This window comes from Amphiprion ocellaris, chromosome 5, assembly GCF_022539595.1.
Source record: "Amphiprion ocellaris isolate individual 3 ecotype Okinawa chromosome 5, ASM2253959v1, whole genome shotgun sequence".
NCBI classification, from domain to species: Eukaryota; Metazoa; Chordata; class Actinopteri; family Pomacentridae; genus Amphiprion; species Amphiprion ocellaris.
The window spans coordinates 33,601,504-33,618,160 of NC_072770.1; the positions used below are offsets into that span (position 1 = coordinate 33,601,504).

Below are 16,657 nucleotides of genomic sequence, written 5' to 3' on the forward strand. Positions count from 1 at the left end.
TATAAACTGACATGATGAAGGCCTTGAGCTGGATTTCATATTGTATTCCCTCAGGTGTTTTCTTGAGGATGCTCCATGTGTCGTAGCATATTCTTACATTTATGTGTGTGTAAAATTTCTACAATCTATTTTTTTTTTATAGAAGACATTCTAACAAGTAACAGGAGAAAATACTCAGGTCTAAATAATGAACATGTATTAGGGAGGCATTTGAATAAAACAGAGCCACTATTGATTTTCTAACTGTGACAAGTAAAAAAAAAAAAAAAAATCCTCTGTGAAAACGGCCTGATGGGGCTCAGCTATTTATTTCTGCCTCCGAGCCCTATCATGTGACCATAATAATGCAACCTATTTATAAAGATATAATAGCTCAAGTAAGTATATTTTCAGAATTGATGCTAGAATATAATTTTGCTGAAGAAGTATTTAGTCCTTTTAATTAAGTAAAAGTAGCAATAATGCTAAAATATTCCTTCTCTCTTGCATTCACAACTTTACATATAAAATAAGTATAAGCACAAGAAGTATTAGCAGAAAAACTTATACTTTAAGTATCAAAAGTTAAAGCGCCTACTCAGTAAGCCCTGTCACACTTTTATTATTATTTTAGATTATTTTATTTACACACAAGCTGCATTTTAGTGTTGTAATTGGGTCAGATGGAGCCAGTTTTAACTGATTTACAGGAGCAGTTTAATACAGAACAATACACCATGTGTTAAAAGAATAGAGAAATGTACTGGTGTAAACAATGATAGTATTTCCCAAGGGTAGTGAAATGGAACCAAAGGGTAGTGTACTCAAAGTATAAGTGCCTTATATTTATAATGAGCAAAAAAATGCACTTTTTAAAATCATATTCAACATAACTTACTCTTGCATGAAAACATACTTGTTTACATTTACATACTTTATGTTTGAGACAAGATGTATAAATGAAGGCTACAGCAACAAACCCTTGACGGACTTGTTGCATACGTTTGATACAAAACTTCGATGCACCACTGCTGACACCTGGTGGCCATCGTCGGTTACTACACTTTCAAACGAGCCCGATATTAAACTCTTCATTTTACTGTAGAAAAGAAATATCATCATGCCAGTACTTCACTCTTGCTTTATAAAACTCTACATACGTTTTATTTGACTATTCTTTTACAGTATTATCAGCGTTTAGTGTAAGTGTTTGTCGACAGAAACGCCGTCAGCGGCACGGCTTCCCCTTTAAGAGCTCTGACGGCCGCTCAGCGCCCAATCGCGGCGCGTAAACTGAACTTTGTTGTTGTCAGCAGCTAGCAGCTAGCTGTGAGCTAACCTTAGCCTGCCGGTGAGCTAAACGGCACGATATTGTTTATTCCACTCGTACTAATACCAGAATAAAGCGCAGTTATAGTTCGGTCGTAACTTTCAAAACAGCAGCAAGTCGCTCTTGCCGGTATTTGTCTCCGCTATCAGGGAAAATGACTTCTGCACTGGTGAGTTTTAGCAGTATAGTACTTGTTACTTGAGCTGCTGAGATGAAGTTCGTTTCGTATTCATAGTTTAACTCTTACTTCTTGGCTACACCTTAAAAGTTGATTTATGCACTGATTGGTTGCTGTTTTTGATATGAACCTCGTCATAATTTACCCAGCCTTTTTGTGGCAAGAAATAATTGAACGCTTGTAGCTAGGAGTGAAAAAAAAGCACTGAGATCATATAGTTAAGGAAAAGTACAAATACCACAGTGTACAAATGATCTGCTTGAAGTAAAAGTCATGCATTTAAATTCATAGTTAAAGTACAGAAGCATTGACAACAAAATATACTTGAGGTACTAAGAGTAGAAGTACTCATTATGCAGAATGGCATATTACAAATAATGCATATTATTGGATAATAATTATTAATGCATTAATATGTTGATTACTTTAAAATGAGAGCTGGTAAAGGTGTAGTTTATCTGCTGGGTTGCTTGTGATTTTCTCCTTGTGAATCAGTAAGATTGCATCCTATTGTATAATATTACATTATACCTTCTCATAGTTTGTATTGCCATACTACATCTGCAAAGTAACTATTAAATAAAGTTATTACGTATAGTAGTGGAGTAAAATGTACAATGTTTGCCCCTGAACTGTAGTAGTATGGAAGTATAGAAAGGCATTTGCAAATGTTTAAGTAAAGTACAAGTAACACAAAATTATATTTGAGTACAGAGCGTGAGTAAATTTACTAAGAGTTACTGCAGATGGTATTTTGAGGTGGATAGGTAATGTGTAAATGGTATTTTCTAAAATATTGTACAAGTATGTGCACGTGCAGGGCATGCTCTGGTTGATTACTTTTCCAAATTAGCTACTAATTACAAGGCTGCTGATAAGAGATCTGGCATGGAAAAGTAGTATATTTATTTCTTCAACCATGCGTTTACTGCAAGAAATACATATTCACATATGTAATAAAGAAAGACTGTGTAGGCATGACATTCACATAGGTTATTGTAATTTAAGTTGGCATGAACTGAGCTATTTAGCAAGTTTGATTATGTGACATACTTGGGTTGTGGCTGAAGATTAAGTGCATTATTTGGCCATCAAAACTTTTGAGTCTCAGTCAGATTTGAAATATAGGATGTAAAATTCACGGTGCTAAATTGAGAAGTGGCAGGTTGTTACATGTTAAACACAGGTTTGATTTGCTGTTTTTAAAAAAAAAGTATTTTTTCTTTAGACTGTTCTTTGACTGCTGGAGTATTTACATATGAAGCTATTCCTGCTAAGCTCTGAAACCCTGTGGTCCACATAAATAATCTTTTATAGAAGTGGTTCAATACACTCGGCAGCATGAGTCAGTTTGTTATTAATATTAGATCAATGAAACTCTACACTCATGATTCTAAATGCCAGAACTCAGACTTATTAAAAATACCTTTAATTACTGCAGATGGTACTTATAATTTTCAAGAACGCAACAATAACTCAAAAATAAGTAAAAATATGAGCTCAGAGCTGTTATTATATTGTTAACACATGGGAGATAGCAAAATGTGAGGCATAATGTGTTGTAGTACATATCAACAAGAAACCAACTTCGTTAAGACTATAGTTTCTTTATTTACACATAGGTAATAGCTAGTTTGTAAAAAATATTAAAGCAACTTAATAAAAAAATGTACAAAACTGTATTCAAAACAAGTTAACAAGGAAATACAAGGCTGCACAACATGTAAACAGTCCCTTAAGTTTTTTCGACGTCTCAGCTCTCGACGCCATATTTGTCAAAGTGTCTCATTATAACGCCGAGCTCCAGCTCCACGGTCCCCATGGCTTCGGTGTGCAGTCTGTATCTGTCCGCCCCGCTGTATATGAGGTCCGGGTTGCGGAGCTGGGGACCACCGCCGACAAACATTTGTGCTAGCTGCTCTTGCCAGGAGCCCAGAGGCCTCCAGGTCGCACAGCTCATCCGGTGGTGACCGGGGCTGGAGGGGACATGGCAGAAGCCGTAGCCGTACAGCTGGCAGCGTCCGAAAGAGTCCTGGTGCCACACTTGGAGGTGAAGCTTCGGCCAGCCTTGGAGCCCCTTGGTCGCGTAGTGCAGATCAATGGGGTGGCTCCAGTACGCCATGTCTCCGGTTTGGGGGAGATCTACCTGAGTCTGACCCTCCTTCAGCCCGGACAGGAGCCGCCATGCTCCTCCCGTATGGACTCCCCATTTGCAAAATAGGCTGCTTTGCGGGAAACCACTGGCCCCAACGATCTGTCCTATAATGTGGAGCTCTGCCATGACACAGTTGTCCTCCTAAAGCAGGACATGCGGCGCCGAAACTCCTGTGTTCTCCCCGAAGCTAACGGCTGCTCTAACGGCTAGCGGTGACGAGCAACACGGCTCCCGTCTCCTTGGCAACTCAGCCTGAACTGCGATTTCCAGGGCGACAGTCCGCCCTCAGTTCAGCCTCCCAGGCAGTGCTTCCTCGTACATTTAGAGTCAACAATCATATTCTTATGTTTTAGAAACCCAACGCCCAGCCTTTTCCACATTGTATCATTATAGTCTTTACAATTTTTTGCTTTAGCAATAGTAAAATTTGACTGGTGAAGATTAAAACTGGTAGCACAAATTATGAAGCGGTGCCTACCAGGCTTAAAACAGGGCAAAACACACTTGTAAGAAACGTCTTTCCTTTTTTGGAATTATTTACTAAATTACGTTGTGAACTGGGGACAAAATATAAATTCCCTTCATGCTTGTCATATAATCAACCACTGCTCAAAAATAAGCCTCAAAGTAAACTCATAAACTTTATTATTATTATTATTTTTTTTTTTAGTTTCTGTGAAATTTAAGCAGGCTTTTGGGTCAAGGAACAAGGGCACTGTGAAACAGCGCCACCTTGCGACTGTATTTATTACAACTCCAGACTCCAGGATTTTTGAAAGGCCAAAATACACTAGTTTGTCTTGACAGCCGGTGTTATCCTCAGAGGTAGAATTTATTTAAGTAGCTACTGTACTTGAGTACAGTTTCAACGTGATCATACTTTATTATTTCGTTTCCATGTCTTAATATTCTTTTACTCCACTACATTTATTTGACAGCTTAAGTTACTATGCACTTTACAAAATTGTAAAAGATTTTTACATATAAAACACATGGTGATGCTTTGTTTTACGTTGAACTACCCAAGACGCAATTAACATTAGCTAACAGGATTTAATCACTAACTGTTTTGATTATGCAATTGAACCGCAGGGATCCAAATTTCGAGATTTCTGCTTCTGAAGTGTGAGAATTTGATTAACAGTTCAAGAGATTTGTTTGTCACAGACTCATACAGTACAATAAATACAAAATGATCTGAACATTCCTTTTAAAAGACAAAAAGTCATAAGTAATGAGAAGTGAACCTAAAGTGCAGTGTACATTGTGCAAGTGTTTCTACCCTACGATTTAATTATTTTAATAATGTTATTTGCTGTTAATCATTTGAGTAGTAGACTGTTCTTTTAATAAAACAAACAGTGTCCCTTTGGGTTTTCGATAACTGTGATGACACTTCTCACTATTTTCTTTTCTTTATTTTTTTTTTTTTGTAACACACCAAACTGAGAAAATAGTTAATTTTTTAAAAATATTCAAAAATAATAATAGAATTACATATATAATTGTATATTTGTCACAGTGGCCAGTTTTCTACATTGTTTAATTTAATATGACTAATTAAAGTATAATTTCCTGATGATATTTACATAGTTTTTCTTAAGTAGCATTGTCAGTTGCAACTGAAATAGTATTTTTAATTGATTTTGTTTATGGTGCAGTTCAAATAATTTTACTCAATCAGAATACTTCTTCTATCACCAGTTATATTGTTTTCTGTGACCCATCACGTTTTGTGACCTACTTAGCAATTTCAGTCACTGTCAATGTTTCTGCCATCCTATATCTCTGTTATGATCCTGCTCTAGCCCCTGCCCTTCTTTCTCCTTTTTCCTCTTTTCTTCCTTTTCCCTTCTTCCTGTCTTTGTCGTCTGTCTCTTTTGTATTTTTCTCATTCATCCTGTCATCTCTCTTCCTGTTGTCTCTCTCTCCTTGTCTTGTCCCTCTGGCTCCCTCTGTTGGTGTCTGTTGGTCTCTGCACCAGTCTGTCTCCCTTGTTTCACTCACCTGCCTGCACCTTGCTGATTGCAGTAATGCACATCAGCTGCAGTAATTAGTTCACTCTTTTCACCTGTTCTCTACTTCACCACCCGCTATTTCAGCCTTGTGCTTTCGTTCACTCCCTGCCGAATCATTGGCCCACATGCCGTCATAGACTCAGTTTTCATATGGACTCTGCTTCTCCACTTTTTGGACTCCGTTTCCCCCCCCCTCCTGGATTTTCCCACATGGGCTTAGTTCTCCTCCCGGATTCTCACCAGCCCTGCTTTAGTCTCCAGCCCCTGGATCCCTGCCGAATGCGTTGCCACCAACGTATGTAATATTTACAGCTGTGATTAAAAAAAAACAAAACAACTTGAGACCATGTGTCGACTTAATATTGACAAATGTTCAGGTTAGTGCAGCTATACAGTAAGATTTGTGCTGTCACAGCTTTTAAAATTTGTGACTAACTTATTTCTATACATATAGGGTTAAGACATTTTTGAGTGATAGCCATAAAAATCGGTGGCCCTGTCTAAATCTGATGGGAGTGCCAATTTTGTCAACGCCTGTCACAAGAAACAATATCATCGAGGATGGTTGAAAGGTTCACAGTGGGGAATATAGTTTAAATTCCCATAACTGATGAGCTTCAGAAGTCCCACTGTGTTTGTATTTGTGTGGTCAGAATCTGTTTTTCATGAATTAGCTCAAAATGAAATAAATAGCTTTCCCAGAAAAGCAGAGGCAGTTATGGTAACATATTATGGCCCATGGTTTTGGAATGGGATGTGTCACATGCAGTGGCCATTTTTCACAGCAGACACTTTGACTTGTCATGGCAGAAAAACAAGCGTTTCTAATAACGTTAACAATAACTCTATTGCATTAAAGTGTCAGTAAGTCGCGACAGTAAGCCAACACCAGGACCCTGAAACTGAGATGGCTACAAGGAGTCTGCATTGAAAAGAGTGTCCTGATAATTTTAATAAAATAATGTTAGTTTAGTCACTAAACTGACATTATTTAAATGTAAAGCGTGCATACTGAAAATTGTCATTAAATAATTTTCAGTATGCACACTTGACCAGTCAGAGATTTATCCTGCGCTATTTGCTTCCAAGCTGTATTATAAACAGTCATCTGTACAAACTCTCGACTCATCGCAGAGGATATCATCAGTCTTTAGTTGCGTGTGATAATAATGGGGTTGTTTGCTTATGTTGCCAGGCCATTGTCAGTCACATCACACACCCACACAGCCCCGATGAAGCACATTAGCAGTTATTCAGTGTTAAGCTCCCAGTAATTAATACCAAATGGTGATTTGTTTGAAGATTTTTTACTTAGATTTCTGCCTGTTTAGTCATGCCAATCTGTTAATGCAGTGTAATAGCAGGTTTTCTCATGTGTCTCTCTCTCTTTGTCCACATAGTCTGATCCAACCCTAGAGAGACATTTTAAGGGTCACAGAGACACTGTGACAAGTGTGGACTTCAGCTGCAACATGAAGCAGATCGGTAACTGCCACTGCTTTTTTCTCCCCCTGTGCTTGTTTGTCTGTTGGTCAACTTGTTGTCTTTCAATTTTATTTTCTGTGTCATCTGGTCATACATAGTATTCTCACGCCACTTGTCTGTGCTCCATCTTCTTCCAGCCACGGGCTCTATGGACTCTTGTGTGATGATCTGGAACATGAAGCCTCAGATGCGAGCGTATCGCTTTGATGGACACAAAGATGCCGTCACTTCAGTTCATTTCTCTCCCTCTGGCCACCTGGTGGCCTCCGCTTCCAGAGACAAGACTGTACGTCTCTGGGTGCCCAGCATGTAGGTTTTGAAATATCACCTCTTTTATCCAGCATTTTTCTGTATTTTCTCTTACTTTCATTGTGTCTCACCACAAAACTCCCACAGAGGACACCAATGCTGACTCATAAAGGCAACAAAACAAGTTCTGCTAAACATAGTTGATATCCTTCCTCTACCAGCACAAAGGAAAGCACACATTGCTGAAGCCCCACTGGGTTTTATTTGTGTATTTTACATTTTTGTGTTGTCTTGTGTGTCTACAGGAAGGCTGAGTCAACAGTATTCAGAGCTCACACTGCAACCGTGCGCAGCGTTAACTTTTCTGGGGATGGACAGACTCTGGTCACTGCTTCTGATGACAAGACCATCAAAGTGTGGACTGTCCACAGACAAAAGTTCCTCTTCTCTCTCAACCAGCACATCAACTGGGTTCGCTGTGCCAAGTATGAGACACGCATGCATTTATCACAGTATAATACCAGATTTCATGCGGTTAAATGTAATTTCCATTGCTGGTAGTTTTTCTTGTAATTTTTTTCTTGTATTTCCACTTTACTATTACCTTTTAATTATTCAGCATCTTTTCCACAACATCTTGTCTATATTTAGTGTTTAACACGTTTTTTTATTTACAATTGTCAATACTTTACTTGCAGGTTTTCTCCAGACAATCGTTTGATTGTGTCATCTAGTGATGATAAGACTATCAAACTGTGGGACAAGAACAGCAGAGAGTGTATTCATTCTTTCTATGAGCATGCAGGGTAAGGACTTGGGACCAGAATGCATGAGGGGAAAATGTTGATAAGAAATGCCTCGATGTGTGTGGGAGGAACAATCAGTTGTCACGTGTTTTTTGTCAGTGGTATTTTGGTATCGTCAGAAAAGAGACTTGCATGTTTACTGATGTCACAGTGATGAAGAAAAGTGAAAAATATGACATATTTGATCCCATAATAATGTATTGTTCTGTTAAAAGTGTTGTGATGAAGGCACTCAGCAGTTACTCAGTCATTACATTACCATCAGCTACAGATGTTTTTGATTCATGTGTATATATAATTGTGGTGGTTTCATTAGTTGGATTCTGGAATAATATTATGATGTTGCTGTTTTTTTTTCTCCCAAGTTATGCAAACTATGTGGACTTTCATCCCAGTGGAACATGCATTGCTGCAGCTAGCACAGACAACTCTGTCAAGGTTTGGGACATCAGATCCCATAAGATGCTACAGCATTACCAAGGTAAAGACACCTCAGTAACCTGCATAAAGATAATAGTACGATTATGATGTTTTGATGGAGCAAAAACCACAATTTGCATTTAGTCTTCACATAATCTTTGATTTAAAGCAGAATTTTTTTTTAGTATTCATTAATGTGAAACATTCTAAGGGAGAGACTGGCCCTTTAAGGAATCCTAAATAGAAATCTACAGTAACAACAGAGATGGCAGCTGTATGACACATGTTCCATGCCTCCTGCAACACGCAGTTATCTGCTTCAACAGCCAAACAATGAGACATCCAGACAATTTTGTCGTTGCATTGATGCAAGCTTAGTGTTGTGAAATTGTGAACATAAGAAGTAGAAATATCACGTGGAGAAAAATGCTTTTTAAACTCAAAAACTCGGGCTTTACAAGTGTTATTTTTTATCAGATTCGATTGATTTATGGTTCTCCCCCCTTTCATTTAAATTAGGGTCTGGTCTTGTTAGCCCTAAATAACTACCACAAGATGGCTGTTCAGTGGCACGACTTGCCTATTAGCTGTTTGAATTCATAATTTTTACAACCGCATCAATCCTAAAGACGCATTTCGGCATTTATAGAAGAACTTAATGTTTCTAGGTGTTTTGTTTAGCCACTCCCCAACACACCTAAAGTGAATCTTCACTTTTAAATAAAAATTAGGTGGTTCACAAATAATTAAAATAGCACCAAGGTAAAATTAAGTGTTAACACTCGTGATTAGATTGATAATCACATTTTCTTGCATATTCAGGAAACCAAATGGTGATGCCATTTTGTCAGTCTGCCACTCAGGCTGATTGTTCTAATCAGCTCTCCTAAATGTATTTCAGTCGTGAGATCTAATAATGGATAATCACATCTGTCTGAGGAGATTGGCCATGAAGATAAAAGCTTCTCCTCGTCCTCTCCTCTTTCACTCACGGAGTAAAACTGTGGTTAAAATGTGGTGTGGTTACTGTTAGACACCCATGAGAATTATCAATAACTATAAACACTTCCAGGTAAATGTATGTAATATATAGCTTATGCTGCCTGATTAGAAAACCTTAACCTTAGTCCTTTAAGGGATCGTGAATGAATAAGTGGCCAATACCACAGTGGCAGAATGGTATGCTTAGCTGTCTTTTAGGCATCTTTTCTCATTATTGGGCACTTAGCTGGTTTTGGGATTATTGAGGTGTTAACTGTGTTCTCTGTCCTCGTTTGAACCTGAGCCACACTGAAGGATACTCCCTCCCTGTCTTTGCATGTTTGCAGCTATTCAGCATCTTTTCACAGCCGGATATCAGTGTTTTGTTATATGTTGTTGCATCTTTAAGCCAGCAGAGGGACCTATCGCTTGTTGAATGTCTTCTGTCCACAACTCATTCATCACATGGCAGAGCAATTACAGTCTGGGGAAGTTGTGTTTAGTTGCTGTAGACTACTATACCAGATATAAAAGCCTGTGTTGATATAAACCAGAATTTAAGTCATTCTCAGTTACTGGAGTGGTGTGATGTATAGCAGTGCACTATTGTGGCAGCCATGTGGTCAGCATCTGCTCTGCTGAAGTGCCTTTGAGCACGATATTCAACTCTTGACAATGTCTTGGTTGCTTGAAAAAACTGACTCGATCATCTGCTGTCTTGTAAAGAAATGAAAAGGAAAGCAAGCCCGCCCACAAAAAGCAGGAAATCACATTGGAGTAATTATGACCAATTATATATTTTCATTATATCTTTATCTGACACATATATATTATATAGTTTATTGAAAGAGAACTAACTAGAAACTAATTTTAAATCACTTTTTAAGCGAAAATACCAAACATGTGATGGTTCCAGATTCTCAAATGTGAAATCTTTCTGTCATATTTGAATTTACATTACAGTAAAATAAATGCTTTGGGTTTTCAAATGTTGATTTGGCAAAACAACACATTTGATGACGTTGCCTTTACATGTGATCTGAAACAACCAGGCCACATCTTGATACGGGTCTGCAGAGTGTTCAGGCTGTCAGGGTCCCAAAGATGTGATCTAACAAGAATCGATCATCCATCCACTTGCCACCCTCCTTGCACTGAGAGCCATGCATTATTTACTGAGCATCAGTTAACACTGACCCCATCTATCTTTACTGCAGTGAAAACCGTACTCTACATTTACTGCTTCAAAAACTCTGTGATAACAAAACAACAAAAGAATCAGCTTACTTTTAAAAGTAGAAATACAGTAAATGAATGGACCTAGTTTTACCTTGATTGATGTTTTTAATTTAACATCTTACCTCAGCTGAAAGCATTTTTTTGTTCATGTAAGTCTAAGGCTGTGTGTAGAGCTTGATTTGCTCAGCTCAATTTTTTGCAATTTACACAGTGTGAAATGAAAATTTCAAGCCTCAGCTGCAAACTAAAAATGGACTTTTCAGTGAAGTAGAAGACTTGTTGTATCCAACACATTTCCATATCTATAATCTGGATTTTGAAATGAGTGACAACAATGTGGAAAATGGATATCAAACAAAATAATATCGTCTTCGAAGCTGAATATGTTTATGTTTAAAAATATATCTGTAAAGCACTGGAAGCTGGAAAAGCTTGAGAACCCCAATTCCTGGATTTTGTGACTGGTGTTTTACAGTATTTTATCGGTTTTAGATCACACAATTGATATTGGACAATAATTAGAATAGGTGGTTGGAATATAATGATGTGGATCACAATTATTTTTAATTATCCCCTCATATTTTATCAGCAGAGAAGGTGAAAATGTAATACTGCAGTAAGTATTAGTGTCTAATAAACAATGTGGGATTTGTGATAATTTGTAGAAGGGTATATTTCAAGTTGAATTACAGCAACAAAAGGTTTGTTCAAGTCCTGATATTAACTTTATCTCCCTCTCTGTGTTTGTTTGTGTATGTGTTTGTGCATGTGTGTATGTCTTTTCCAGTTCACAGTGGTGTGGTGAACAGTTTGTCTTTCCACCCAGCCGGCAATTTCCTAATCACTGCATCCAGCGATTCCACAATGAAAATACTGGACCTTGTAGAGGGCAAACTGCTGTATACACTGCATGGACACCAGGTAGACACACGCACGCATGCACGCAAACAAAAAGAAAAACATGCGTGCGCACACTGACATGCGCGCGACACATAAATGCTGTTTAGATATCCTAAAGCCTACCCTAGCTGTTCAGTTTACTCGGTCATGATCATGATAGGTCATATCTGTTGTCTGCACTGCTTTTACTGTGTGTGTGGAGTTCAGTGTGGACAGTTATCTGTGAGAGTGTTTGACATCTCCTCTGTCCATGTTTGATTCTCTGAAGTGTGTGAGTGTGTGCGTATGATGCCTTTTTTGTATGTGGTGTATTTTAGTACTCGCCTGGCGAGCGGACAGCCCACTCATGATGACTCATCTCAGGGTTGTTGGAAGGAAACAGGACCATGTTTCTGCCTCCGTTCCTCTGGATCATCTCCTCCTTTTCTTTTCTTCCTTCTCCTCTCAGTTTTCGTCCCGTTGTATTTTTCTTAGACCTCAGCACACCTCTCTCATAATCATCCACATTAACCTCCTTTTCTTCCCATATTTTGCTCCTTCCACCTCTCTTTCCCCTACATCTGATGTACTCACATTTTGGCTGGCTGGACTAGCTGGCCGGACAGCTCACTGACTGTATCTGTTTGTTTGAAGAGCTGATGGACTGGCTTGCTGGCTCGTCGTGGAAATCGGTGGCTTGCCAGTACCACATGTGGTCCATCTGTTTATCTATCCCTCTGCACACTTCGCCTTCCTCTCATTCTGTCTTTTTTTGTCTGTGTCACCTGTGTTTCTCTCCAGCCGCTTGCCAAGACTCTTCTCTTTGTCAAGATAAAAAAAAAAGCATTTTTTTCCCCTTCTCTCTTTACGCCTCCAAATTTGTCATCTCCTATACTTTGTCTCGGTTTCTGTTGTTGTTCTTTTTGGCTCAGTGGTGACTCCGCCAATCTGTTGGTGCTGGGAGCACTCAGAGTGCTAATTGTCTCTCCAGTCGCATAACTAGAGATAGGAGAGACCCCCATCTGTTCAGTGTGGGTGTGTAGGTTGATGTGTTGATGGGATGTGTATGTGTGGACCTGTGTGCATGTACTTTCTATGAAAACATGTAAGTGTTTTGCTGTTGGATCTGACAAACGTGTTGTTTACCCTGCCTCAGGAGGACCTTACCTGGCAGGGTTGATTTGTGCTAATTTAGGTTAATTTGTCTCCGTGCTCCACTGTCTGACAGCTGACTTTCACTGTGTGGTCCGACACTTTTTAAGAAGCAATTCCTCAACTAAACACATAAGAAGCTATATGTTTTAAAGACCCCATAACCAAAAAGAAAGGTTAGCCATCTCCTGTAGCTTCATTGCCTCCTGCTTTAAACTGGGTGGGACATGATGTCAGGTGAGGACTGATTTTAGAAGTTAAATAAGAGGCATAAAAAAGACAAAAAAAAAAACTTTGACTCTGCTGCATGCACAATGTATTTAAGTACTCTGTGGAGTTTTTGACCATGAGAAGTGCTGCGTGGCAATGTCTGTAGAGTATATCCCAGTTTCGTTATAGCTCATGCACAGGCACTACAAATACACAAGACTTGAACCAGTTGGCAATCAGACTAACTATTGATAATTGCAGACATAAACCAATTGCGCTATTGATCAGCAGTCACGGTTAATCAGCGCAGGTGACTTTGCTCCTTAATTTAAGTTAGGCTATTTGCGCTTCTTTTTCATCAGTCAATCCTGACAAGTAGTTCCATGGGGTCCATGAGCTATTGGTCTGGGCGATATAGCTGTAAAGTCTGTCACAATTAAATGGTTTGTTTTAGCAGATGTCAATAAATATTGAAAATCTTACCCAGGCCTACATGATACTGGCTTTTTCCCAATCTGCTATCTTTGCCTCAGCTTGACACTCTGGCTACAGCCTAAAATTCAAACGCCTTTAATTATTGGCGTTTGCCTTAGATTCATTTTTCAATTATTTGTTTCATTTGACACCAACTTTGTCTTAATATGTAGGCAGTCCAGCAAATTGTTTGAGATAGTCAGAGTCTGTGTTCATGAGAACTAAACTGTTGCTGCAAACAAATTTCTAATTTTTTTTAGATGTTTGATAAAATAAAGCCAAATGCATTCATGACATACTGTATATTAATAGTAACCGATATTGAAAATAGGACAACATAAAAACACCGTCTAACCTTAAAATGCACATGTGCTGTTTGTGTCTGTCTATGGACAGGCACCAAAACTGAATGTAAACAATGCATGTTTCAGATTTGTTCAAAAATTCTTTCTGCAGGTATTTCCTGAGTAAGGAAATGCATCTAGTGTGTTTTTAGGCTTTAAGGTCACACAAAATGTGGAGAAAAAAAGCTCTACATGGTACTTTAAAAGACTCATTCTAAAGGCAGGAACATTTACTGAAAAACTTTTCCCGGCTTCTGCATTTATAATACATTTGTGCATAAGGGCCTGCCAGCTTTTGGCACATGGATGTCACAATTTTTCAATTTATGATGGACCTAACAACTAACTGTGTAAATGCAAAGATACATTTTTGAATATGTTTGGTGCTCAGTAAATATTCTATGTTTGTTTATATGTAAAACATCTTTCTGACGAAGAATGCGTCACTTGTTGGATCCTTCAGCTCTGTGTCACAGCAGTTGGAATAGGGTGAAGATGGCATCCATGGTTTTATCAAAGGTGTCAGACATTTTTCTGAGCCAGCATACACAGCTGATGTTAGTGATACGTTGATGCAAGCTGATGTCCGCTTCCAGACCTTTTCATGATACTGTTTTAAATTCTAGTTGAAGGACAACGTAAAATGTTTCTGTGGACTTATTATGATACCCAGATTTTACTGTAAACATCCTAAAATCTGTGATCCTAGTGTTTCTGGTTGAAAAATGTGTAATGTAGGTTTACATAATGCGACAAGGACAGAGTTTTGATTAAAAGCTAAACAAAATGCATATTTAGAAGTATTCAGACCAGATGTGTCAGCATCTGCTTTTCCCAGTCTTTCTCCAATACCAATTCTGACATATAAAGCATCAAGCAGTTTGATGGTTTGTGCTCTTGTGGAAATTATTTTTATACAAACATTGCAAGATTGTATCATTACAGCTTTAAAGCAGCAATAACTATAAAAAACTGTATTTCATGTGAATCAGTGATACATAAAAATAATGTGTTTATAACTGCTCTTAGAGGGAGATTTTAGAGAAATAAGAGTTTACAAAATAAGAACAGTAAAAGTGCAATAATTTTTATTAGCCATTCCTTTATGGGGAGCACCATAGGAGGCCTGTCTGCTTGAGGCAACCTCTGTTCATTTATCAGTGCATAGAATGTGCCAGTTAGGTTCATTGCTCTGTCAAAGTGTTTGTTTTGTGTGTGTGTGTGTGTGTGTGTGTGTGTGTGTGCGTGTGCGTGTGCGTGTGCGTATGTGTGTGTGTCTGGCCATGGCAAGTGCCAGCCTGGCAGCAGGCATTAGTCAGAGCAGAGACAGAACATGCTGTCTGTCAGGCCGTCGCGTTACCATAGTGACACTGTCTGCTTCTCTCAGGTGCTTCTGGGAAACCATTCCTCACCCAAACCAGCCTGTCTGGGTGCCAGCCACAGGACACAGCTCCTTTTTTTCTTCTCAGCAGTCTCCCTTTTCCTTTCTTTTCCAGTCTTTTGTTTGTTCTTTCCTCCATCCTCTCTTTGAACGCAGTCAGAGGGCTCAGGCTGTAGTCGTTGACCCCATTCTGCATCATGAGATGGAAAAAAAAGAAGACTAAACTAAGACAGCATGATTTTTGGGTTTTATTACCTGGATCCTGTCGGCATTCCAGGTTCATACACACACACATTAACGTACACGAAGGGTGCCAAAATCCTGACATCCTCAGGTGAACCTATTTGGCTCTGACCATGTGTGACCTCACCCCTCCAGAGTCTCTGCTTTTTGTTATTGATTGCTCTGCTGCAGCCCCACACACCCACTCCCTCCTCCACACACACCCACACACACACATACATGCTTTCAGGAGCTTCTGTTCTCAGCATAATTTTGTTTACTCAATTCGTTTAAAGATGTGTTATGAGCTTCTGAGACAAAAAAACACTTAACTGTCTCCAGCTCTTGTCAGTTACATATAACTTAATCGAGCACAAATCTATTCCCATATATATGTTATCGTGATTTGCGTTGTGTTAAATTATGTTGTGTTTACACCCTCCATGTTTACCTTAACACCTACGCTTTAACTGCAGCTATGTTTCTTGGCTAAAGAGAGATATTTAATTATTCATACTATTCAAAGTTACTATCTGTAATACATAATGAATGGGCTGAATGCAAGATATAAACAGCGTCATTTTCACAGGGATTGTTTTGCCATTACAATTATTTCTGTGAAGTGATAAAATGTTCATCACCACTCTAAAGGTTGCAGAAGGATACCAAATACATTACTTTATTATCACATAAAAACAAATATAACAAGCAAATGCTTTCACTTCAGGACTTGGATTGAGCTAATGTTTCTCATTTGAGCTACAAAAAAACTGACCTTATCAAGCCAAACTAGATGCTGATTAATTAATCTTTCAGTTCACTAATCAGTGATTTCACAGATCATTTTAAGATGCATATTGAGATTTAGCACAGATTTGCCGTGCTAATTACTTTATGTTTTTGACAGATTTTTTTGGAACGCGAAATTTCTTGGTGACAAGAAGGTTTAGGAATTTTGTCCTTGTTAGAATGACAAGAAAACTATAGATGAGATCAAATTAGGATATGATTTCATTGCATTATCACCTTCATTCCCCATGTCTCTGTTTTTCTGTTCCTCACTCCAGGGTCCAGTCACCTGTGTGGCCTTCTCTAGGACAGGCGAATACTTTTCTTCTGGAGGCTCTGATGAACAGGTGATGGTTGATTCTTGAT

General features: G+C 38.6%; 2 protein-coding genes across 3 annotated transcripts in view; one reads left to right on the forward strand and one right to left on the reverse strand.

The window, feature by feature from the left end:
- The first annotated feature begins 1,283 nt into the window (after nt 1–1,283).
- poc1a (POC1 centriolar protein A) overlaps nt 1,284–16,657 on the forward strand; it is a 52,097-nt gene continuing 36,723 nt past the window's right edge. Inside the window, exons 1-8 of one of the 2 annotated variants that reach the window (XM_023284641.3) lie at nt 1,284–1,478; nt 7,061–7,145; nt 7,283–7,454; nt 7,700–7,879; nt 8,093–8,200; nt 8,566–8,681; nt 11,628–11,761; nt 16,570–16,638. In XM_023284641.3, the coding sequence (XP_023140409.1) occupies nt 1,464–1,478; nt 7,061–7,145; nt 7,283–7,454; nt 7,700–7,879; nt 8,093–8,200; nt 8,566–8,681; nt 11,628–11,761; nt 16,570–16,638 (879 nt within the window). In that variant the 5' untranslated portion in view covers nt 1,284–1,463. Of the gene's footprint in view, nt 1,479–5,762; nt 5,956–7,060; nt 7,146–7,282; nt 7,455–7,699; nt 7,880–8,092; nt 8,201–8,565; nt 8,682–11,627; nt 11,762–16,569; nt 16,639–16,657 lie in introns of those variants that run through there. The other variant, XM_023284642.3, reaches the window with a different exon arrangement.
- Nucleotides 3,075–3,898, reverse strand: b9d2 (B9 domain containing 2). Its single transcript, XM_023284643.3, has one exon. The coding sequence runs from the start codon at nt 3,766–3,768 to the stop codon at nt 3,241–3,243; it is 528 nt and encodes a 175-aa protein (XP_023140411.1). The 5' UTR covers nt 3,769–3,898; the 3' UTR covers nt 3,075–3,240.